Here is a 25287-nt window from a genome sequence, read left to right on the forward strand (position 1 = left end):
GTTCGAGGTTGGCGAGTTTGTCAATCAGGGTGGTGGAGTTGGTGTCATTGTTGTTCTCGAGGTGGAAAATTGAATTATTGTTTCTTTCAACAAAACCCAAACTTTGGTTGGAACCTCTGCAACCCCAGAGGAACAGGAGGACCGGACCACCTGATAGAATCTACCTGACATCTTCACTCATCTTGTTACTATGCGCAGATTAAAGTATGTCACTTTCTAATAAAGTTGTAGTTCAGAATGTGCGGTAAGATGCAGAAAGAATTTCACTTTTGAGTAATGAACCAAAACTGTGCCAAAAATAAACAAGCTGCTATATAGGACTCTTTCCTATTGTGACTGTTCATTGTCATTAGGTACTGACCTTGACGATGCAGTGGTGGTTGATATGGTGGATGCAATTCTTTTTTAGGTAAATCTTTCAACATGATAGTGTGACCGTCCTACCTGGCTTTCATTTTTCTGAGAACCTTCACAAATCTTTTAGAAATTGAACCCCATTTGTGTCCCAATATGTCTCAAAATCAATGTTTTTGATACACTACTCATATTTTTCCGCTTTCTCGTGTGGGGTTCAAAAACAATGAAACAAAAATGTATCCCTAGGTTTCTTGTTTGTAATAGTGGAATGGATTTTAGCAGGATCAATCTAGCAAGATTTGATGTCTAGGATATGAAATCCAAAGCTTGTTTGCCATAGTCACCGTTTTCTATTGTCTTTGTACATGGCCTTGAATGTGGATTTTACATTTTTGGATTTAGGTATGGAGTATGCTTGATAGGTGCAAGGAGGGAAGACAATAAGAGCATTCTCCTAAACCCTGGGCCCAGGCACATCATGGCGGCTTCAGACACCTGCTTCTATATCAACATCACCAAAGAGGAGAACTCAGCTTTCATATTCAAGCAGGAGGAGAAGCAGAAGAAGAAGGGTTTTTCAGGCAGTGGACTGTACGATGGGCCGTCGAGGCTACCTGTACACAGTATTATTGCAAGCATGGGTAAGTCAAAGTATAACCCATTCCTTTGACATGTTGGCCTACTCGTACAACTTACTTCATTGCATGGCTTGTTACGTGACTCGGGTTGCAGAGACGAAAATTAGAATAATTTGGTGTGACACTGGTAATGGGAATGGTGACGTGTTAGGACATCTTCCTAAAAATTACCTGATGCGCTTTTCATTCTATTCAGTTGCACATATAAGGCCTCATTTATATCCTGCTGCACTGCCCTGCAGCAAAAGAAAAGGGCGGGAATGTGCTCTATCTAATGAGATACTGCATATTTCTGTCCTTTTCCCCTGAACCGGCGCGAAATAGGCTGCCATACGCTAACGCAGGCACCTTTGCACCATGGCGCACAAAAACAATCACAATAGGCTTCTGAAGCACACATTGAAAAAGGAAAATCAAGGAGAAATAAATATATTTCTCCTGGGTTGTGCCTCCCTTAAGCATCCCCTGGTTAGTTGAAAGTTTTTGGCACTGCCTTCAGATTTACGATTTCTCGTAAATCTGGTGTAGTATCAAAATGCCATGGATGTTGCTGGGAATTCCCCCAGCAACACCCATTGCACGCTCCTTTAACGCAGAAAGCAGCGTTGAAGGGGACATATTTATGAGGCAGCATTAAGCCATAAAAACCGACTTAGTGCTACCTCGTAAAAAAAAAAATATGGAGTAGACTCCTGCGCCACGGAACATAACAAAAAGTGGCGTTCCGACGGTGCAAAGGTCCTCATAAATTAGGCCCAGAGTGTGAAATGATTTTTATGCAAAAAACTTTTTTACTGATGTTTGAGATCTGAAAACTCTGGTAAAAATAAATTGCAATAAATAATGCTGAAAAAGTAGTTCTTTCTGAAAAAACTATGTACTGTAAAAAGTCACATTTATCGACAAAATTATCTTGCAAAAAAAGGTTTTTAGATGCTTTTGTTTTGGGATGTTTGCACAACTTTGCAGCCTTTGGGAAGCAATAAGTTTGTAAGCTTGATTCATTTTGGCCGGGTGAAATGTAAATTTGTCCCAACTTAGGGTCTCTTAGCATGTGTTTGGGCTCAACTATACCTCTTTATTTTCTTACGTACATACTGTTGTGTTTTAATGATATATTTCACTGGTTATAGTTTATTCAAATCATTGTGTATTGTTGTGAACGTTAAGTTGCAGCGTGCCAAAGGCAAGCCCCTCTGCACCTATCTGAACTTGGACTGCGCTCAGCACCAGTCCCCCTGCTTTTTAGGTCTCGGCCTGCATAGGCTACGCTTGCGCAGTCTCGCTGGTGACATTTTATGTTTCTAGACTATGGGGCTTAAACCCGCCCCTCTTCTCCATTGGCTGGCTTCCTAAACGGAGGCCAGGCATTGGAGAAGAGGTTTGTCGTTCCATTTAAGCCCCGTCTTTTTCGGATTGAGGGGTGTGTTTTTTAGTTTCTTTCTCTCCTCTTCCCATTGGCTGGAATTTTACATTCCAGCCAATGGGAAGAGGAGAGAAAGAAAAACACGCCCCCAGTCTGAAAATCCCGGGGCGTTTTGGAGATCCTTTTCTGGCCTGCGAGTGGAGAGGGCGGTGCAGCGACTGCTGGCTCCGACAGAGTGACCCGTCTGACAGTAACACTCCTAACAGTAACACTCACTGACTGCTGCTGGTTATAGGAGCTCTGCAGATGTTACGCTTGTGCCTCCCAGCTACTCCTCTGGCGGACTGACCTGCAGGTGACCTCTCTCGTGCTGCTCCTAATACCACTCATTGTGGTTGTACTGTTGCTTGTGTTAGTCTGATGCGGTGCGGCATGATTTCTCTTCCCCAGCTCTTTTCCTGTTTCTTTATTCCTGTGTTGTTTTCCTCTCTTTCCTTTGTGCGCAAGCCCCGCCCAATCACTGCTGCTGCTGTCACATGCATCACAGGGACAGCGAGTCCTCCTCTCCTCTCAGGCCCGGCTAGGAATCGTGACTGGTAGTCTGTGGTTCCGATGCCGGAAGTGGAAGAAATTAGGCGTGTCCTGTGACACGCGCCACAGCATGACGGCATGTCACCCACAGGTGGATGTTTTGCCGCATGTTCTATTTTGTTTTAACTTTATAATCGTACAGTCCATTTAGAAACCAACATAAATTCTGAGAAGCTGGCCAAATACGACATTAACACTCCACCTGAACATTCAACCCAGTAATGGGCTATTTTATCGGTAATGTTCATATTTTTCAGGTAGTTAATGAACACCGCGTTCACACTGACGTGTGTTGTTTAGGCACAGTGCTACTAGTGCTTCTGTTCTGGGGTAGATTTTTTTTTCAGCATATCAAGTTACGCTTTTTTGGAACGATAATAATATAAAGATGGATTCTTTAAAAACCAGACATGCCCGGCTAACCTTTGCGCTAGCTTTCTTTACTGTGATTGGTCGCCGTTGCTGGCAGTCCGAAGGACAGAGCAGGTGAACGCATTCTTGCATCAGAAACTCCGGTCTTGTTACAAACTCAACCTCTCTTCCAGTCAGAAGTAAGGGAAGTGTTATTTCTCTCCTTGTTGCCCTGCTGACAACACAAAGCCCCTGGAAGGATGCAACCTGCAAATTTGGAACAAGGGATAATCATGCTAAGGCACTGTAAAAAGGACTTATACTGTGCCTTCGTGCCCGACTGCTGCCCAGTCTGTGGGTAGAGTGCCGTAGGTTCCCAAAGGCTGGAAGACGCACCCGTGAGAATCCCAAGTCCCTTTCTCAACGGCCACCGAGAAAAGTTTTCCTTTCTATTAAAACTGACCGAAGGGACATTTCTTAGGTAATTCTGCCTTCTGTGTTTGATTTTTATTTCCACACCTTGTTAAATCCCTAGAGGATAGGAAGTTGCATGGCAGTACTTTCTATACCTTAACAAAAGTATGACTGTGAATCGTTTCCGTTTCTGCATTGTGTGTGTAAATATTTACTGTTGTGCCCCTGTGTCGAAAACGGCACCGCATGTTCTTCATATTGTAAATAGCTCTCCCCGTTATTCTTGTGCAAGGCAGACCTGGCCATAAGACAACCAGGAAGTGCCCGATAGGTTGAGGTGACTTGTTAGAATCTGGACCATTATTTGGGTTGTCTGTGGGCCAGTTTTATGGTGTGCTGGGCAGGTTTTTACATAGATTTCCCTGATATTAAAAACATTGTCTGCACCAAGCTCAAGTCAGTGCAGCCTTCAGTATCTTACAAAACACTTATACAGAGTTTCTTTGCAAGTTCAAAACAATTTGGAAACAGGGGCCACTTTTTAGGTCTCGGCTAGCGTAGGCTGCGCTCTGTGTGTGTGGCTCTGTGTGTGTGTGTGTGTGTGTGTGTGTGTGTGTGGCTCTGTGTGTGTGGGGGTGGCTCTGTGTGTGTGGCTCTGTGTGTGTGGCTCTGTGTGTATGGCTGTGTGTGTGGCTCTGTGTCTGTGTGTGTGGCTCTGTGTCTGTGTGTGTGTGTCTGTGTGTGTGTGTGACTCTGTGTGTGTGTGGCTCTGTGTGTGTGTGGCTCTGTGTGTGTGTCTGTGTGTGTGTGTGTGTGTGTGTGTGGCTCTCTGTGTGTGGCTCTCTGTGTGTGTCAGTGTGTGTGTGTGTGTGGTTCTGTGTGTGTTTGTGTGGCTCTATGTGTGTGTGGCTCTGTGTGTGTGTGTGGCTGTGTGTGTGTGTGTGTGTTGCTCTGTGTGTGTGTCTGTGTGTGTGTGTGTGTGTGTGTGTGGCTCTCTGTGTGTGTGGCTCTCTGTGTGTGTCAGTGTGTGTGTGTGTGTGGTTCTGTGTGTGTTTGTGTGGCTCTATGTGTGTGTGGCTCTGTGTGTGTGTGTGGCTGTGTGTGTGTGTGTGTGTTGCTCTGTGTGTGTGTGTGTGTGTGGCTCTGTGTGTGGCTATGTGTGTGTGTGTGTGGCTCTGTGTGTGTGTGTGTGTTGGGCTCTGTGTGTGTGTGTTGGGCTCTGTGTGTGTGTGTTGGGCTGTGTGTGTGTGTGTTGGGCTCTGTGTGTGTGTTGGGCTCTGTGTGTGTGTTGGGCTCTGTGTGTGTGTTTTGGGCTCTGCATGTGTGTGTTGGGCTCTCTATGTGTGTGTTGGGCTCTCTATGTGTGTGCTAATACTCTCTACTACTCACCTATTGCCATTGTAAATGACAATACAATTTATTTATGTTTAAAAAAAAACAAAAAATGAAAAAAATGCCATTTGCAATGCCAATAGCTCTAACTTTAACAAAGACGAGACCATTGCATTGTAAATGCTTGTTTTGTGTGGAGAGTGTCTGCATGATTCGAGTTCCGAGCTACATGCTTATATTAGTAAGGGTAAGCTCCCAGATTGTATTTGCTATCATTTCTTTCCCCGTTTATGTCCTTACAACTCTCTTGTCCTGCTTGTAACACCCCATTACCAAGGTTGCTTCTAGAAACATATACTTATATCACCTTCCCGAAGCCCGCCGTTAATGCTAAATCACTAAAAAAGAGTATTAAGCTTTAAATTGTGCACTTATTAATTCCAGATCTCTAGTAAAGCATAGAACAGAATGTGCTGCGTTCATAGTCAGCCAGCATTTGGAAATATTGTTTGTAACCAAGACATGGACGGATGCTGCTTCAGGTCCTGATCTGATATAACCCAAACCCACCCCTCCCTGCGGCTTTGTTTTATTACTCACTTGATAGATCTATAAAAAGAGGATGAGGCCAGGCTATTATGTTTTGCAAATCCTTTTCTACTTCTTTCTGCGTCGCTCCCTCTTGGGTCTTTGAAGCCTTGTTCTTCTGCATCCAATTTACTCAGCATCATTGTTTCAAAGGGATCTCAGTATATCATCCCCCAGGCCCAAGGACTCCATTTATCATCAGTGTGGATCCTCTTTTGGAAGATGGGCTTTATACAAGCAATTTCATTATGTTGGGCAATTTTATCTTCAATCTGGAAGCGGTGACAGACCTGTATTCTGTGTGATTCGTTGACGCATTAGACAGTTTAGGGTTATCTCAACTGGTGCAAGGACCCACACATGAAGCGGGCCACATGCTTAAAGGCAGATTTTCTATTCACTCTCTTCTCAATTTTCGTGGTCTGACCATTTTGCTGTTTTATTTAACTTGGCCTTTGCATCCAGTCCATTTGCTATTAACACTCTTATAATTGAAGATTAGATATTGGAATAAAATTGATTCTTTTGTTTTTCAGAAGAATCTTGTGTCCTCACAGCCTGTATACCTGGATGATATGTAAACAGCTAGGGCACAGCAGTAGCACCATAAACTAATAAACACTCTTGCCATTTTTATTCACCCTCAGTGCCATGCAACTGTGCAAACCTTAAAAAACAGAAATACTTTTGTAATTGGCAAGAGCGCCTGTGGCAGAAAGCGGTTGATAAGTTAGAGAAAGATCATTATAAAAGGGATGTATGACATTACAAGGCATGCTTTTACATCGCATGCTTTTACATCGCATGCTTTTACAACGCGGTTTTTACAACACATACCATTACAACGCATAGTGCTTTTAGGCGCTGGATAGTGAATTGTTTAATTTACTATTCCAACTCCAGTCCCCGTGGATGGTAGGGAAGGTGTTGGATAGTACATTAAACCTATTCCCTATCCTAGAGCGCCCCCCAGCGCAATGCATTGTAATGGTTTGCGTTGTAAAAGTTGCGTTATAAAGGCACTGCGTGGTAAAAGTTGCGTTGTAAAGGTTGTTTACCTTACAAAAGCTGCCTTTCTTCTTATAAACCCCTATTAGTGAAGGAAAAAGATTGAGGGCCAGATGTAGGTAAATATCATTCACCGACTCTAAAATACCGAATTTAACCGATTCGGTATTTTAGAATCGGTAAGTGATATGTAGCTAATGATTCGGTAAATTTTACTGAATCGGTAGAATTCGGTGAATACCAATTCGGTATTTACCGATTGGTATTCCCCATTCATTCCTATGGGCCTGGAGGCCCATAGGAATGAATGAGAATTACCGATTTGGTAAATACCGAATCGGTAATAGGGGTAGACCTACAAGGGTGGCAGGGTGTCACATTGACACCCTGTTGCACCCCTGTATAGTGCATGGGTGCACATGTGGCACACACACATGCCCTGTATGTCTGCCACATGGCACAGTTGAAAAAATCACAAAATTTATTTTTTTAATGTTTTCGATATTTACCACCAACTTATAGTTGGTGGTAAATACCGAATCCTTAATGCACATATTCACTCTTAATTGTGCTTGCTACATATCATCTACCAATTCGGTAAATACCGAATCGGTAACATCCGATTCGGTATTTACCGATTCGTATTTACTGAATCGGTATTTTTTGGCCTCCTACATCACAAATTCCCAATACCGGTCGGTAATGCCCGAAATTCGGTAATTTCAGCCGTTACCGACCGATATTGGGCGACCTACATCTGGCCCTGAGAGAGGTACTCACTGTTCTAAAGAATTTTTCACTATGGTAAGGAAACTAACTACATCTTGTATGATCAACATCCCTAGCAATCAGTCATTGTGCGATAGTATTGCTAAACATTTTCAGAACAAAGTGGAGCAGATTTTCTTTGACATCTACTGCCCTAGAATGAATTCACCTGTAGTCTCTTCCCAAGTCATTTATCATCTGGTGCTGACAGTCCAACATCCTCAGCTCACTTTCTCTAAAGGTGCCTGTCTTTCCTCAGGCTAGGTTACAGACCTTATCCTCTCAGCCAAGCCGAGCTCTCCTTTGGACTTGGGCTCCGTTTCTGTGGTGAAAATGGTCCTTGAACTAGTGGCCAATAATCTTATCACATTCTTGAACACCATGTTTAATACTGGAGGTTTTCCCAAGTTCTGGAAGGTAGCTTCAATTCTTCCTCTACTTAAGAAGCCTAGTCTCAACCCTAATGATCTAAACAATTTTCGACCCATACCCCAACTTCCTATGCCAGCTAAAGTGGCAGAAACAATGATAAATAGCCAACTTTCTTCAGAATAACTGTTTTTTAGACAACACCCAATACAGCTTCAGATATGGCCATAGCACTGAATCCACGCTTATTAAATCTGCTGAAGAAATCAGAGAGACATTAGACTCTGGAGGCAAGGCTGCCTTAATCTTATTGGATCTCTCTTTAGCCTTCAATACGGTCCACCATGATCTTCTGTTGAACCGTCTAGCCTCCATTGGAATTCAGAGGGTAGCGCTCACTTTGTGGGGCTTCTGCCTGTCATTCAGGAAACAGTTTGTGGCACTAGATTCCTTAGTCTCTGAGCATTTTCTCTCCTGTGTGGGATTCCACAGGGCTCTTCAATCAGCTCGACCCTATGTAATGCATATGTCTCAATTTTGACACCTATAATTAAATCTTTTGGTTTCCCCTTGACCTCGTATGCAGATGACATACAAATTGTTGTGTCGGTTACAAATCAGGACATTAACATGGGTAGGAACTTTCATGGCTGTATGCTGGCCATCAATTCAAGGATGAGCAACAATTGCTTAAATTTGAACTCTGATAAAACAGAGGGTATTGTATTTGACAATAATCCCACCTTCTGGTCTCCATCCTGGTGGCTTGTCGAACTGGGCTCTTTGCTCATTCACATTAGGAAAGTCAAAAACCTAGGAGTGCTAATGGATAATAATCTTTCTTTTGGTGACCAGGTCAACTCTAAGGGTGGGTGGGGAACTCCACTCCGACAGCTGAGTTTACAGAGTTTTTCCAACTCCGCAATCCACTGGGAGTGCGAAGTTGGCAAAAACACTTCTGAGTTTTCCCCCTGCCTCGCACTCCTAAATGCCAGCCCCTGCCCGAGTCCTCCTCACCTGGATCTCAGCGAGGCGTTGTCTGTGCACGAGCTGCCTCCTTGGTGCAGGAGGATTTTCTTCTCCTTCAGTCTTGACTCCTGAGCTGTGAAAGCAAAACCCCTTCCTGCAGGACTTGCAAGAACTGTGCATGCGCACGTGTGCCTCTCCATTCTCCGTGTGCGCACATGCGCAGTCCTCGCGAGTCTAGCAGGAAGGGGTTTCCATTTTACAGCTGCCAGCACTTGAAGAAGAATCTTGCACCGAGGAGGCAGCCCAGAGTCAGTAAGGACTCGGAGTCTAGGAAATGCCGCCGGCAGAGGTAAATTGAGGTCTGGCGTAGGGCGGAGCGGAGAATTCCACTGAGTTTTTAGGCAACACCGCAGAATTCAGCGTAGTGCCCCTCTGCCAACTTCAGCCACCCTTAGGCAAATCCTTGACAACTTCTACTTTTTATATTCTAAGGATGGTCAAAAAGATATTAAAATGAATTCCTTCTGAATCCCAAGAAACAGTGGTGTCCTCTCTTATCCTATCAAGACTGGACTACTGTAACAGTCTGTATCTTAACAAATGCAGCAGCAGCATCTTAATAAGCTACAGAATGCCCCTTCCAGACTTTTTTCTTAAAAGCCATAATTCTGCTCTGTTAAAGCAGAAATCAAGGAACTTCACTAGCTTCACTTGAGGAATAGGATTACGTTTAAATCTCTGTGCATGGCATTCAAGGTCTTCACAACATCGCCCTGTTCATCATAGACAGAAGCTCAAGTGGTACATACCCAATAGAACTCTTCGTTCAGCGGTTGCAAGAAAATTGGTTGTCCCCAGATTTAAACAATCTAATTGGGGTGGAAGAAATTTCACCATTGGTACAGCTAAGACATGAAATGATCTACGGGCCCGATTCACAGAACTAACTTAAGACAAAATCCTAAACTTACTACTCTTGGTATTCACACAAGGCATTTAGTAGTAGTAAAGTTAGGATGTTGTCTTAAGTCTGTCTTAAGTCTGTCTTAAGTCTGTCTTAAGTTAGTCTGTCTTAAGTCTGTCTTAAGTCTGTCTTAAGTCTGTCTTAAGTCTGTCTTAAGTCTGTCTTAAGTCTGTCTTAAGACTGTCTTAAGACTGTCTTAAGACTGTCTTGAGACTGTCTAAAGTCAAACTTAAGACAAAATCCTAACTTTACTACTACTAAATGCCTTCTGGGAATACCAAAAGTGGTAGAACAGACTTAAGACAGACTTAAGACAGACTTAAGACAGACTTAAGACAGACTTAGGACAGACTTAGGACAGACTTAGGACAGACTTAGGACAGACTTAGGACAGACTTAAGACAGACTTAAGACAGACTTAGGACAGACTTAGGACAGACTTAGGACAGACTTAGGACAGACTTAGGACAGACTTAGGACAGACTTAGGACAGACTTAGGACAGACTTAGGACAGACTTAGGACAGACTTAGGACAGACTTAGGACAGACTTAGGACAGACTTAGGACAGACTTAGGACAGACTTAGGACAGACTTAGGACAGACTTAGGACAGACTTAAGATAAAATCCCAGTTTTACTACTACTAAATACCTTCTGCGAATACCAAAAGTAGTAAGTTTAGGATTTTGTCTTAAGTTAGTTCTGTGAATCGGGCCCTACCTCTCTTCATTCATTTCTGGTCTGCTCTCTTTCAGGAAAAAAATGGAAATCATTGCTGTTTAACAACTAGGCCGTTTGCTGACCTGCATCCTGATTTCATTAGAACTAGCGCCCCGACTCCTCTGGGTATCAGTGGCTGTATAAGATGGCTTAACATTAACATTCACATCAAGAAACCACCTGGAAGCAGATGAAAGTACAGGTGCACAAGTGAGGTAGAATAGATTTCCGTATGTAATGTAAGTCATTGAGAGGCCTGCACTATGGCGGCAGACTTCTGTTTTGCATGTGTGATCTGAGTAACTGTTGCCCCTACGATCAGGTCAATGTTGTAACACAAAGCAACACAAAAAGATGATGGATGGAATGTTGAAGATTGTCAGAAATTCACCCCCTGTCACAGATCTGGGTTAAATACATTGTTCCTTTGCTCACCATGCCACCCAAGGTTTGACCCAGCCATATACAAATCAGTCTTGACCCTGCTCCCCATGGGGACAATTCCAGTCCGAGCTGCCAGGCCAATCCCTCCGTCAACCGAAAAACAAGCATTCAGTCCATCAATTGTTCTTCTTGTAACACAAAGCAACCATCTTACAATTTGGTTTGCTATGCATGAACTACACTATTTCAAAGTAGAGCACTAAGAAGACGTATCTCACAGCACTACGCTCTCCTGGATGAACCGATCATTGAGTTTGACATCTCACCACATATGCATGGTGTCCATTCTTTGTACTATGGTACAAACAGCATTTTGATGAATGATAATTTTATTACCAATGATATAAAACCTTTTTTGTTTCTAATGTAGAATGATTTCCATGTAATTTACTGTTAAAAATCATTGCCATTTGCTAATTTATTGCATCAAACGTCATTGTCCCTCTTAGGGAAATAGTGACTTGAGCTCCCCAATAAAATTTATTTTCTTATGTTGATAATAATAAAGCATAAAATCTACCAAATAATAGAACCTCGTTATTTATTCATGGACTATCACCAAGACAATTTGCACCTCTATGTGAAATCCTCCTTTCACACAAAGAGCAAGTGCCCACTACTAGGTGACCATCATTTTTAAATTCTAAGTTCCAAAGAATAAACCTTGGTGCCCTATTTTGCCCATGTGTTATCGTCTTCATTACTACAATATGGGGTTAGCACAAGAAAATGGTACAAGGACGAGGTTGACATTTTTTTAATTTGCCAACCACGTGAACAGCCAAGCAAGACAGGTATGCATATGTTTTTCCCAGAACTGTGAAAATGTCACCATGGCAACCATCATTGTCGTAGCTGCCCATGAGACTACCTAAAGTCCATCCCGTCGTTCCATAGTGTTCATGATAAAGGAGGCATACAAAGGCGCTCTATGAGAGACCGTTGACCGTGGGTGTGTGGGAGGCCATTGAACACGACCTGTGAACCTTTCAAATCGTGCAGCCATTTTCAAATAATCCTAACATCAATAACATCAGAAAAACATAAATGACAGATATCTGACATAACATATAGCCTGCAAAGATGGGGCCAGTCTGGTTCTCAAAGAGAAAGCAGACCACCTTTGTATTCCCTTTGTTGGTCTCAAAATGCACAACAGCCCATTTGTGATGGCAGTATTCGACAAAAAGTGCTAGAATGCTTTAGTGTATCCATGTGGTTGCGAACCACAATCTGTGGCATTGCAAAGTGCTAGCCTTCGGAGCTACAACCCTCGTCTCAGGGATAATGTGGCTGTATTCAACAAAATAATATATTCAAGAACTATTATATTACATATCAAGTGATCAATTATTTTTTAAAGAGTTTGAACCCCTGCTGGTATGTCCATCATTTTGTGGCCTCTGAAATATGCAGTTCCGTCACGCCCTGTGCCTTTGAATTGTTGATGCACTTTTAATACCGATTACTCACAGGCGTATTTGATTTTGTATGTGTTTCACTACTGCGGTAGGATTTTCTAATTAACACCAGAATATTAGGAGGAACGCTGTCTAAAGTCTACTGATGTTGAGTATGAACCTCAAACCACGGGGCATATTACCAACAACTAGCGATAATAATCGCTATGTTGTTTTAGCGGCAATATTTTTATGGCCGAGCTGCGGCGATTTTTTATCGCTTAGGAACCTTGCTATTATCAAGGTATATCTCCTAAGCGATAAAAATCGGCTGAAATGCATGAATATCGCTGAAAAGTCAGCGATATTCATGCATTACCGAGCTAATGCTCTTAGCCATGTTATCCACCTACCATTGGATAACATGGCTAAGAACTGGTCTGGGGCAGGTGTTAGCTTTTGGAGATATTCGCGCTTAGCGCAAATATCTCCAAAAGTTGGTAATAGGAGATAGCGATGTTAGCGACTGTTTCCAGTCGCTAACATCTTGGCACACCCACTTTGCATGTCATTAGTGATAAATATCACTGACATGCAAAGTGGGGCCCAAGATGGTCGCTATCTCCCACTAGCTGTCGCTAACTGGTATTAGCGACAGCTAGGTAATAGGGAGATAATTTTATCTCCGCTTTCTTGCCGTATCTGGGTGCGGTGTATCCATCCAATGGCCAGATCTTGAGTCTGCCAGCGAGGGGGCTGTACGGAGCTGGGGGAAAGAATTAGTTAGGTGTCCATTTTCTCCTCCCAACTCTTTCTCGGCTTTGTGGCATTGCTGCCTTGTTTTAGTTTCAACATTCGCCATTCCTCTTTAGTCACCCTTTTCACTTTGCTCAGCTCTTCCTGCTGTTTTTTTCTTGTTTGCAGTCTCCGGAGGATCCCCCCCCACTGTGATTATTCCTCCCACGCAGGCACCACCTGTCACTTCTGTGCCCATGTTTTCGGTTCGAACCTTCTGTTGTTTGTTGTGGTCTCCTTCTAATTTGCAGCATCATATCAATAGCAGAGCATGTTGTTTCTCCAGAGAACTGTCAGATGCACCCTTCCATTGCACACTGAAATGGCACAATAACAGAGCCACAACTCATCGCTGTCTTCTCATACAGCTCACTGTTCAGCAGTGATTCTTCCTTTTAGGGGCAACATTGCTTTCAGATGTTGAATCCTGTTGATTTTTTTCTACACAAAGTCAGAAACATGCTGTGTAAGGTGTCACTGTTCATATTCTTTGGCATTAGGTGAAAACAAATTGTAAACAGTACAATTATCTATCTATCTATCTCTCTATCTCTCTATCTCTCTATCTCTCTATCTGTCTATCTGTCTGTCTGTCTGTCTGTCTGTCTGTCTGTCTGTCTGTCTGTCTGTCTGTCTGTCTGTCTATTCTAGCTAGCTAGCTAGCTAGCTGTCTGTCTGTCTGTCTGTCTGTCTGTCTGTCTGTCTGTCTAGCTATTTGTCTGTCTGTCTGTCTAGCTGTCTGTCTGTCTGTCTGTCTAGCTATCTATCATATACTATACTATACTATACTATACTATACTATACTATACTATACTATACTATACTATACTATACTATAGGATTTATAAAGCACATGGTGACCCAAAGGCATCCCAGCGCTGAGTTCAAAGAGGTTGAACCATACAGAACAGGAAGGCATCTAGAGACGGTTATTATTTAAAGAGCCAGGTTTTAAGGGCTTTTCAAAAGCACTGATCATTATCTGTTGCTCGAATAGCAAGCGGAAGAGAGTTCCAGAGCTTAGCTGCATTGACGCTGAAAGATCGTCCTCCACTTCTTGCTCTTTTAACACTGGTGGCTGTGGCCAAATGGAGGTTCAAAGACCGTAGTGGTCTGTTAGCGAGGCAAGGGGAAGCGAACTGGCATAGAATAGGTGGACCATGTCCTTGCAGAGCACGATGTAAAATGCACAGTGACTTAAATTCTATTCTCTGTGTAATGGGGAGCCAGTAAAGGTCTCCCAGGCCCTGTCTGACTGATGTGCTCTGGGAATCCCAAATAACATGTGTTCAGACGCATTTTGAACTACCTGCAGTTTGTGTGTCACTCCTTTAAGAGACCCCAAGTATAATGAATTGCCAGAGTCTAGACGTGAGAGAACATGGGCTTGTACTACCACCTGTCTTAAATTTTGTAAAAGCAGGGTCAGGATCTTATACGGCATTAGCAATCCGAAGCAACTAGCAGAAATGTTAATAGCCTGGGCGTCCATAGTTAAAGTTTTCTTCAACCACATCCCTAAACTTTTTATGGCCGTCTTAGGGACAGGTGGGGAGCCGAGGCTAGTAGGTCAGCCTGGAATTTGTTTAATGGCAGAGTTGTTTCCCAGAATCATGAATTCTATTTTAGCTCCATTGAGCTTAAGGCATGACTTATTGATTTAGCTGGCCACCTTTTCCAGGCATGGTTCAAGTGTTGTGATTAAGGAAGGATCTGAGTCTGGAGCAAGAGAGAAGACCAGCTGGATGTCATCCGCATAGGAAACTATGGAAATTCCGTGGGGAACTATAATGTCCACGAGTGGATACAGGTATATGTAAAACAGGGTTGGACTGAGTGAGGAACCTTGCCAGACCCCAGAAGTAGCAGGTATGATTTTTGGCAAACAGTCTTGGTCAAAGACCGGAAATGTTAATCCTCTCAAGAACGGATTTACCCAATCCAGAGCATTTCCTGTGATACCAGCTTACCCACCCTATCCAGGAGCAAGGGATGGTCCATGGTATCTAAGGGAGTACTGTGATCCAGAAGCGTGATCACTACTGTGGTCTCTTGATTCAGTCTCCTTTTGGACTCTTCCACGACAGCCAGAAGGTCCGTTTCTGTACTGTTTTGTCTGAAAGCCCACATGTGTGTGATGCAAAATGAAGTTAACATCCAGAAAGTTGGATAGACATTTGTTGATATATTTTTCTGCCACTTTGCTAAGACCTGGAAGTAGGGAGATTGGACAGTAGTTTGCTGGACTTTCAGGGTGTAAATTGGGCTTCTTTTTTTTTCTTTCATTTTCTTTTTTTTTTTATTGTCCTCATACCACCATTGTTTCCAAAGTCAAGGGCCGATGCACCCTCCTCCCCATTACTAAGATGACTAGGTCTAGGTGGATGAGGCCTTAGGGCCGAAAGCGGCCCAGGTAGGGGGACTGCGTGCCCCTCTCCCACTCTTTAACTTTCACCATGGCCCAGGGGATGGGGTCCTTGGTGCCAAAATCGGCCCACGAGGGGGGCTGCATGCCCCATCCCAATTTCCAATGAGGCTGGCCCCGGGCTGAAATCACCCCGGCAGAGGGGCCACGCATACCCCTCCACCCCCAAATGATATTGATTATAATCCTCATGGACCTGGCCCACCGGGGCGAGATGAAAAAAACAAGGACTGGAAACTGCACTTGGTTTTTTTTTCCCATGGATTCATGGATCCTATGTGAATTTGCGGCAAAAGGTTTTAAAAAACTATTTTGGGCTCCAGCTGTGGTCCCGGCAGGACCCCACCACCAGGCCTAGGGGGTCAAGGTATTCCTACTCTGCCCCATTCTGTTTTTTTTGTTGCTTTTTGGGGGAATTGGGCTGAGCTCCGAGTCCCAAGATGGCTGCCACCGCTGCCTGGTTGAAGTGGTAGCAGTCAAAAAGCTCTCATCATGAGATCTGCCTGATCTGCATCCCTAGATATGCATAAATATTTTTTCTTTAATTATGCCAAAACTACTGAATGGATTTTAACCAAATTACAAAAAGCAATCTTTCTTAACCAAGGTCTAGCTTTCTGCCAAATTTGTTGTAATGCTGTTCAGCGATTTGGGCTGTAGTTCTGTCCAAAATCCATATGGGAAATGAGGAAAAACGTTTTGGGGCCACCCTTTTTTCTTGGCCCCCACTTGCTGAATTTCCCCAAAACCTTCCAAGCAGCAGCTGATATGACTGGCAAATTACTTTTGAATATTTAGTGAGGATTCATCACGCCAAAGTTATTAGCAAAACAAAAAGCGTTTTTCCGATGGAAACTAAGTCATAACTACCTACTGGTGATATATTTTTACTGAAAAAAACAAAGGGTACAAGGAAGTTTTAGTTAGGAAATCAAATTTAAAAAAACCTTAGAAATACACTGAAAAAAATTAAGGTTACAGGGACATTAAAGTTAGACTGACATTTCACTCATGCCCCAGCAAAGCACTGCCTACGAACTCACATATTACATCACTGATGAGATGATCTGTGACATCACTGATGACATCTCAAATGACATCATTGATGACACCATCCTGTGACTGTGAGTGTTTTTAAAAAGTTTGAGTGTTAAATATATATAGCAGGGTTTATTGGTGACTCAGTGGGTGTATGAGTGCCTGTATGGATGAATCTGTGGATGCATGACTGACTTTATAAGTCAGTGATTAGGTGTCTTAGGGAATGTGTGGGTGAGTGACTGATTTTATGAATTTCTGTTTCAGTCTGTTAGTTGGTGTGGGTGTGTGAGTGGGTCTGTGAGTTTATGTATGGGTGAGTGATTGGTTATCTGAATACCTCTATGGGTGTCTGAGTGTCTGTGTGGGTGGGTGAGGGGTGTGTAACTGCCTGTATGGAAGAGTAAGTGGGTGAGTCAGCGGCTCTATGGGTTAGTGAGTATGTTTGGGAAGAGCTGTATGGGTGAGTGAGTGTGTGCATGTATGGCTGTGTTGGTGATTGAGTGCATGTGTCAGTGGTATATGGGTGAGTAACTGGGTATGTGAAAGGCAGTATAGGTGAGTGATGAGGCATGAGAGTAACTGTATGGGTGAGTGATTGAATGTAAGAGTGGATATGAGTGAGTGTGTGCTTGTGTCAGTGAGTGTATAGGTGAGCATGTGCTACTTTCGAAAATTTAGTGAGGATTCATCACTCAGCGCTAAAGTTATTAGCAAAACAAAAGTCGTTTTTCCTATGGAAACTAGGTCATAACTATGACTACCTACTGGTGATTTATTTTTACTGAAAAAAACGTTTACAAGGACGTCTTAGTTAAGAAATAAAATTTTTAAAACCTTAGATCAGACTGTGAGTGTTTTTAAAAGTTTTGAGTGTTAAATTTATATTGCAAGGTGTATTGATGAATCAGTCGGTCGGTGTATGATGGCCTGTATATATGAATCTGTGGGTGCATGACTGACTGTATAAGTCAGTGATTAGGTGTCTTAGGGAATGTATGGGTGAGTGACTGGTTTTGTGAATTTCTGTTTCAGCCTGTCAGTTGATGTCTAAGTGGTTGCATGTGTGTGCGAGTGGGTCTGTAAGTATCTGTATGGATGAGTGATTGGTACTTTAGCAAACCTATCAAGTTTTTGTCATCGACCAAAGTAAACTGTACAGAACTCTAGACCGTGCCATAAATCCAGGAACATTTGCAACGCATCTTTCCAGCACTAGAATAAACACGGCCGATTACATCTGTCCGCTCACTGTAAACGGTGCTGGTTAATTTATGCAATCCTGCTGCACAGGTCTAGGCTTGCCAACTCTTGCCAGAAGTGTGGAATGCTTGTGAACCCCTAAAACAATTACACAACACAGACTGATTAAGATGATGCAAAATGATGCAAGATGATGCAAAATGATGATGCAAAACGAGCAAAATTTCTACAGTTTGACAAACGAGATATTACGTAAGGAATGACGGAACTAACTCAGATCGCCACATGACATGATGGAAGCCATCACAAATCGCTTTTATGAAAAGGTGCCGAGAATACTGTCAGTTTACTCACAGCTTTTCAACAAATCTGCCATCTTGGATTGCTGCAGCAAAACCCCTCTCAAGAGGGGGCTCCCTCTGTTAGACCCGGACTTTAATGGCAGCATGGACATACCCTGCCTTACGTACATTTTGAAACCCAACACTTGAACACCCTTTGCCACAAGGGCACTTCGACAAACCTCTGCACGGAGGGGGCGGGGGACGCGGGCAAGCCCTGTGCGGTAACCATGATATGTGCCATCTCCTTTGTGTTTCGCAACCCCTCCTCAATCGTCGCCCCAGTTTCTTTGGGGGGTTTCTGCCAGGGGCGGACTGGCCATAGCGGGCACTTGGCAATCCCCCGGTGCGCCGCACGGGTTGGGGCCGGTTTCTGGCCCCTGGGGGCCGTTTTTGGTACAGGGCCATTTTTGCACTACCACCGCCTCCCCCCCACCCCCCTTGTGGGGAGGGGTGGCCGGCCGAGCACTTTGCCTGGGCCGGTTTCTGTTCCCAGTCCGGCCCTGCCCATGAATCCAGCTACAATGAAACAGTATGTAGTATTTTGGGTTGTATTTGCCTCTGCTTGTTGCAAGGCTGTATTGATGGAATTCTGTACTCTTAGTATTCTGTGGGGAAGCTATGTATTGTGCTGGTGTTCTATTGGTTGACAGTTGCGCCTGTTTGTAACCTGGAGTTGTTGCCCTGCTTGGCAGTCCACTTAATATTAATTAAACTGAAAAGGAATCATCTGATGACTGTCTTCATGTCATTACGACATACTTTTCTTCGCGACGAGGATGGGATTCTTATGGATACTTATGGATTATTACTCGAAATGGCCCGAAGTAAAGTTTGTGAGAGAAGTTTGTGCAAGTACGGTTGTTGAATTTCTCAGTGATGTATTTTTGAAGGAAGGATTCCCAGAATATTTAGTTACTGACAACGGGACGCAATTTGTTTCTTCAGAGGTTGAGGATTACCTGCTAAGGTGTGGCATAAAGCATCTCAAAAGTTCATTGTACCACCCACAAACAAATGGTTTGGTCGAGCGTATGAACAGGGTTTTGGGAGAATGTATACAGTGGGCATTGTCGAATAAATGTGTTGTGAGCAGTTCAGTGAGGAGTATGCTTTGGTTTTATCAAACTACTCCTCACTCAACTACGGGTGTGTCACCTTTTGAGCTTTTACGTGGTCGAAGAGCATCCACATTGTCTTGTCCTGGGTGGATGAGTAAATGGATCAAAGGAAAACAATGGAATGATGAAGAGGTCAGAGATCGAGTAGAGCATGTGCAAAGCAAACAGAAAATGTATTTTGGAAAAAAAAATGTGTTAAAGATGTGGATATTAATCCTGGTGACTATGTTTCCATTAAGAAGCCTACACATGTGAAGAAGGGGTTTTCTAAATTTTGTCTACCAGTCAAAGTCAGTGAAGTTAGGGGAAATTCTGTCAAACTCCTCAATGGACATTGGTGGAATAAGGGTCGTTTGGTGAAAAGTGATCAGTCCAATTATTTACTCCGCAAAAGTGACAGTGATGGTGTAGAAGATTGTACGAGACAACCTGTCCTGAGGCGTAGTTCTCGTGAGGTGAAAATTCCTCATAGGTATAGAGTTTAAGACTCTTTTCTTTTAGTTATTCTGTAACAGTATTGGTTTACAGTTTGGGGTTTTGTTTTTCTATATTTTTTCTCTATCCTTTTTTTTCTCTCTATTCCTTTTCTGTATTCTCTTCTTTTCCTATTTTTCCTTTTCTTTCTTCTTTTTATATTTTATCTTTCTTTTAAAGGGAAAACCTATGTAGTATTTTGGGTTGTATTTGCCTCTGCTTGTTGCAAGGCTGTATTGGTGGAATTCTGTACTCTTAGTATTCTGTGGGGAAGCTATGTATTGTGCTGGGGTTCTATTGGTTGACAGTTGCTCCTGTTTGTAACCTGGAGTTGTTGCTCTGCTTGGCAGTCCACTTAATATTAATTAAACTGAAAAGGATCATCTGATATTACGACATACTGACTGTGTTACTGCTCAGATCACCCAGAGCTACACAGCTGGTTTTAGGAAGAAAGGATCAGTTTCACGGCACTTCTCAAGTTCTCCTTTAGAAAAAAATAACTGCACCCCTCTTGCTGCCGAACAAAGAGTCTTATTTCCACAAGGAACAGCCGCTTTCTTCCGAAATGTGGAATTCGGCTGACGTGATTTTTATCCAAAAAACTTGCCTTTTCAGTTTCAGCAGCCGGACAGACCTCAGTAACGAGGCTTATCCAAACAGCAATTTGTTGCCGTGATGGCGGCAAGCACGCGAGTGGTGCGTGCGCGTGCGCCACAGCGAACCATGTGTTTTGCATTAGCGTGCACGCATCTGGGCACGATAATGCAAACCAGATGTTACCCTGTGTGCGTAACAGACACCAATTGGACGTGGGGGGAGCAAATGCGGGACATGCACCGGACTTTGCCCAATTGTGTGCTGTATTTTTTTTTAAAACGCAAGCTAAAGCCAATTGCAGCTGGCGAAAGCAAAACCACAAGCGTGTGGTCAGCTTTCAGAACCCCCTACATGAGGTTTCGTGCTGTGCGATCAGTGCTGCGCACTGAAACGCAGGCACAATACCTACAAAACAGGACACCCAGACTCCCCTTTAAACCATTAACCAAGACGTTTTGCCTGGAAATCACCAGTCTGATCAGTGCCCCAGAGGTAGCCCAAGATAGTGCGCTACTGTAACAGCTTTTAGTAGACAACCCAGTCTAAAAAAACTGCAACTTCTTTACATTCATCTTTTTACAGCCTGCTTTTAAGCATTTCTTTCTTAAGAATTTCAAAGCGGGACAGATGCAGGTTATGGGCCTTATTTATGAGATGTGTTGTATCGCTGTGACAAAGCAATGATTCAACACTTCTCAGTGCGCCCTCCTTGTGACACCATGGATGTGCCGTATTTACAGGACAGTGCATCATGTCGCAAGGAGTCATAGATACGTTAGTATTACTGACGAATCTGTAGCCGCAAAAGTAACGCATTGCTGGGGTGTGTCTGAAAACAGACGCAACTCCAGCAATGTGTCCTTTCACATGGAGCAAGCCCCATGTGAAAGGGCCAGCGTCACCTGTTTTGATGCAATGGCATCCTAGAATTGGCGCACTGAAATATTATAGATCTTCTATGAGGCTCTGATGCGGGGGAACGCCCACCCTGCATACATTATACATGACGCTGATATAATGTAGCGCAGGGGTTCACGAAGCAACGCGTCTGCCTAGATGCGTCACTTTGTAAATATAGCGCAACGTGGCGCATTATTTACGCTGCCACTGCGTCACAAAAGTGATGGAACAGTGGCGTAAATGTGACACAGGGTTTCATAAATAAGGCTCTATGTTCTCAAAGGTTTCATTGTCAAGACCACAGAGTCTACTAAACTTATCCCTAATTGACTCATCCAACTGAGTCAGAGCAATTGGATTATTATGTCTAAATTGACCCTGCACAGAACTCTGCTGCCTTTTGGCTAGTATTGCGCTATACAAATACCACATACATGTATCAATGTAAATACCATAACACTCCACCATGAGGGGGACCGTATGTGGTCGATTAGAGATCTTTGTGTCTTCAACTCAAGATAAGAGCCCATCAATTCAACATATGTTATTAAGAATGCTAGTTTTCAGGGGAAACTGTGTCAGCAGGAAAGGTCTTAATAGACTTTATGGACATGTCAGTGCCATCCTGTAAATCCACTAGTTTGTTTCGGCTACAAGGTTTTCTCTACATTTGCCAGGCTTGGAATACAGCCCTCAGGGTTTAAAAACCTCTTTCTTATGATGATATGTTAATGTACCTGGTTTTGCTGTGTCTAAATATGAACAGAACATAAGAGTTGTTTTATTGACTAAAGCACTAACTTCTACTGTACCAAATTCCAACTTCAAGAGCACTGGAGGAACATGCTTAATTTGTTAAAAAATAAGTACCAGGCCTAAAGTTTTGCTCAGGTGCCACGGGCCGCCATTATCGAAAGTCGGGGTGCCTATTAATAAGTCAGCGTAGTCTTGATTCCACCTCATGCCTCAGCACCAGCATCGCTCCCTGCCATTTTATCTCACTCCTGCAGGTTCCTGCACTTTCCCTTTGTCACAGTTTTTCTCTCTTTTTCTTCCACTTTCTTTTCCCCGCTGTATGTTGTCTCTGTCTCTTGGTCAGGGTCAAAGCTTGATGAGCAAGAATAAGCGCCATTGCCCAAAAATGAGTGCCGGTTGGGTCCACCTGCAACCATCAGCTTAAATTAAGTACTGCTTAAGGAGTACTATTTTTCAAGGCACATAAAGTAAATAGTGCCCCTCAGTCAACCACATCTACCTGTTGTACCAGATTTCCAATATAAAGGAATTCAGCATGATTAAAATAGTTTCAACTTTACATGAAAATGCTTTTAGCAAAGATTCAGCAGAAAGCCCCACCAAACTGAACAATAAACCGTGTCAGTGCATTGCATATTATAGTTATTGGCATTTATTATGATGGATGATTGTTTGTACCAGGTTAGAAATGATGAATTAGCATGCTAAAGGAGCAATATCCTTTAACTAATTCAAGCTTTCACCCATTTTATATAATAGTTAAAAGCCTAGGTCCAGGAGCCATGGCTTTGACGAACTGGAGCTCTGATAATTATCACCTTTGAATTTACCTATAAACCAGAGGAGACACAGCATGTCAAATGGGGTCTTGCATCAAAAGCACAAAAGGTAATGAGAGGAATGGCCGAATACAGGTGCATTGTGGGACTTGTAGTCCCAACATCCCAATGATCACCTGAGAGATTCTAGACCCTTGGATTAGTGTTGTGGACACTTTGAACCCTCAAGGAGGAACTTCAGGAAGAAGTTCCTTAATTTTGAAGCAACATTTGTAAAAAAAACTCCAAATGTTGAGCAGGCGCATTGTGTGAGTTGTTGTCCCAAGACCCCAAGAGGCAAAACAGGACCTTTGACCCGTTGGCTGGGTCTGTAGTCCACTTTCCTGCATCAAGAAACACTTCTGGAAGGAAGTGTAAAGGACTCTAGACTTAGACTTTTCCCCTGTCCAGCATGACCTTTTTAACCCTTTGTGCGCTATTTTCTTCTAAGCGCTAGTTTTACTTTTATTCCTCACAAATTCAGATCTCTGGTTCCCTACATTGTATTTTGGGGTATATTTGTGCATAACAATATACTCAATTTTTATAAATTAGAGTTGGATTATTATTGTGTGTTGTGTTTTATTTATTTATTGTATTGTTTTTTTTAAAATGCTTTCAATACATGTCTCCTAAGTTGAGCCTGCCTGCACGATGCCAGCTACCAAGGGTTATGCAAGGGAATAATTTATTGAGACCTTAACAGAACCTTTTATTGTGCATGTGGCTTTATTATTCGTGATGTGTCACTACTTATCACTATTAATATTCCACTTTCCAACACAGACCCTAGGCACATATAGTGCCACTTTACTTAGGGCCTAACAAGTAAATTATTCATGCCAACTGGGGATAAGCCAATTTACCATATTTTCAGGAGTGAACCCATGCACTTTAGCACTGGTTAGCAGTGTTAAAGTGTGCAGAGTACTAAGTCCAGCAAAGAGAGATCAGCTAAAGTGGGGGAGGAAGCCAAAAAAGTTTGCAGAAGACCACACTAAGGCTGTCAAGTCTAACAAGGAGCAAAATGTTGGCACTTATATCCTTACTTCTATGACTGAATAACAGATTTATGCCCACCCATGAGAAGTGAGACGGAAACTATTCCACTCTCTCTACCTTCACTGGCTAGAGACAATACTTCTCTAAAACCATATTCTATAGCAGTGATACTCAAAGTACGGCCCATGCCGCTTGAGGCCCTCTTGACCTTTATGTGCGGCGACCAGTAAACAGCACGAGCTGCTGTTTAGTTGCTGAATATCAATATTAAGACAAAAATTGTAAATAAACAGGCAACAGGCAAGCATTTATTAACCTGCAGATAAATGCTTGCCCGTGTATTTAAAATATTTTTAGACCTCCTTTCGCAATCCCTTACCCACCCAAACCCCCACCCGCCACCCTGCTGTCATCAGTGCGGCCCTCGGTCACACCACAAACTGTACTTTGTGACCCCTATGAAAATGTTTGCGAGTACCCATGGTCTATAGTAGGGGTGGGCGGACATCTCCGTTCCACCCATGGAATGTGCGGAGATTTGCCCCTTCCGTCTTTCACAATGAAGGCGGAGAAACAAGGCAAATCTCCGCTCACTCGGGGGCGTAACGGAAGTTGGATGCTGTTTGCAAAGTAAGTCCACCTATTGCTAATTTGAATGAATGAAACACTTAATGTCATAGGAGGGTATCTGCTTGCCTGTGCCATAGTAATGTGTGGCAGCGTGCCTTAAAGTACCACCACAGGGTGTGCACCCTAAATATCGAACCCACTATATCGGTGAGACAGAATATAAAGGACAAAGTATAGAAAAAAATATTGATTGGTAAGTAAGTCTAGATTTTCTAGACTTAACTCTACATATATTTATGTATGTGGTACATATATTTTCAAGGTACGTAGATGTGGAGTTAGGAATATTAAATCTATCATTCCCTATATGTATTACCTTTCTAAATTCTATCAGTTTTCCCTTTCTATGCGATTGCCCCTTATTATCAGCAATAATCCAAATCTAGTTATAAGAAGTGAAGATAAGGATGAGGATACAGTGCTAATGTTAATAGACAAAGAAATGTCAAAATGCGTGTTCTCGAAATATTTCCCCCTGACAATGCAAACAGCGTTCGCGAACAGGAAAAAAGCATAGCGAACGGGCGGAACAAGCAATTCCGCATGTTCGAGGAATTTCTGCATTCCCGCAGAGATTTTTTGCCATTTCACGGAGCTCTGCATAGCACAACTACGCAAATTCCAGCCAGCCCTAGCTCTTATGTATAGTTGTATCATTATAAACATTTGCATTGATTTTATACATTTTAACATTTTCCCCACTAATTGAATTTTCAATTACATTATCTTTCCCATACTTCACAACAGTCCCAATATTAGGGACTTTTTCTTCAGTATGACTATTACACTTCCCTACTTGCGTGCAATCTATGTAATTTGAGGACTGTGCTTTTACAGCAGGAAACTCCAATTGCAGGAAGTCACACAAAAACAATAGAAAATATGAAAAAGGGCAACAACTACG

The 25287-nt window shown here is 42.9% G+C and overlaps 1 protein-coding gene across 1 annotated transcript in view; it reads left to right on the forward strand.

Annotated features, from left to right (window-relative positions):
• The window catches only part of KCNT1 (potassium sodium-activated channel subfamily T member 1), a 739470-nt gene that overhangs the window by 536448 nt on the left and 177735 nt on the right, over window positions 1-25287 (forward strand). The window contains exon 18 of the mRNA XM_078640347.1: window positions 760-998. Coding sequence (XP_078496473.1) covers window positions 760-998 — 239 coding nt within the window. The remainder of the gene's footprint in view (window positions 1-759; window positions 999-25287) is intronic.

This window comes from Lissotriton helveticus, chromosome 5_1, assembly GCF_964261635.1.
Source record: "Lissotriton helveticus chromosome 5_1, aLisHel1.1, whole genome shotgun sequence".
Lineage (NCBI taxonomy): Eukaryota > Metazoa > Chordata > Amphibia > Caudata > Salamandridae > Lissotriton > Lissotriton helveticus.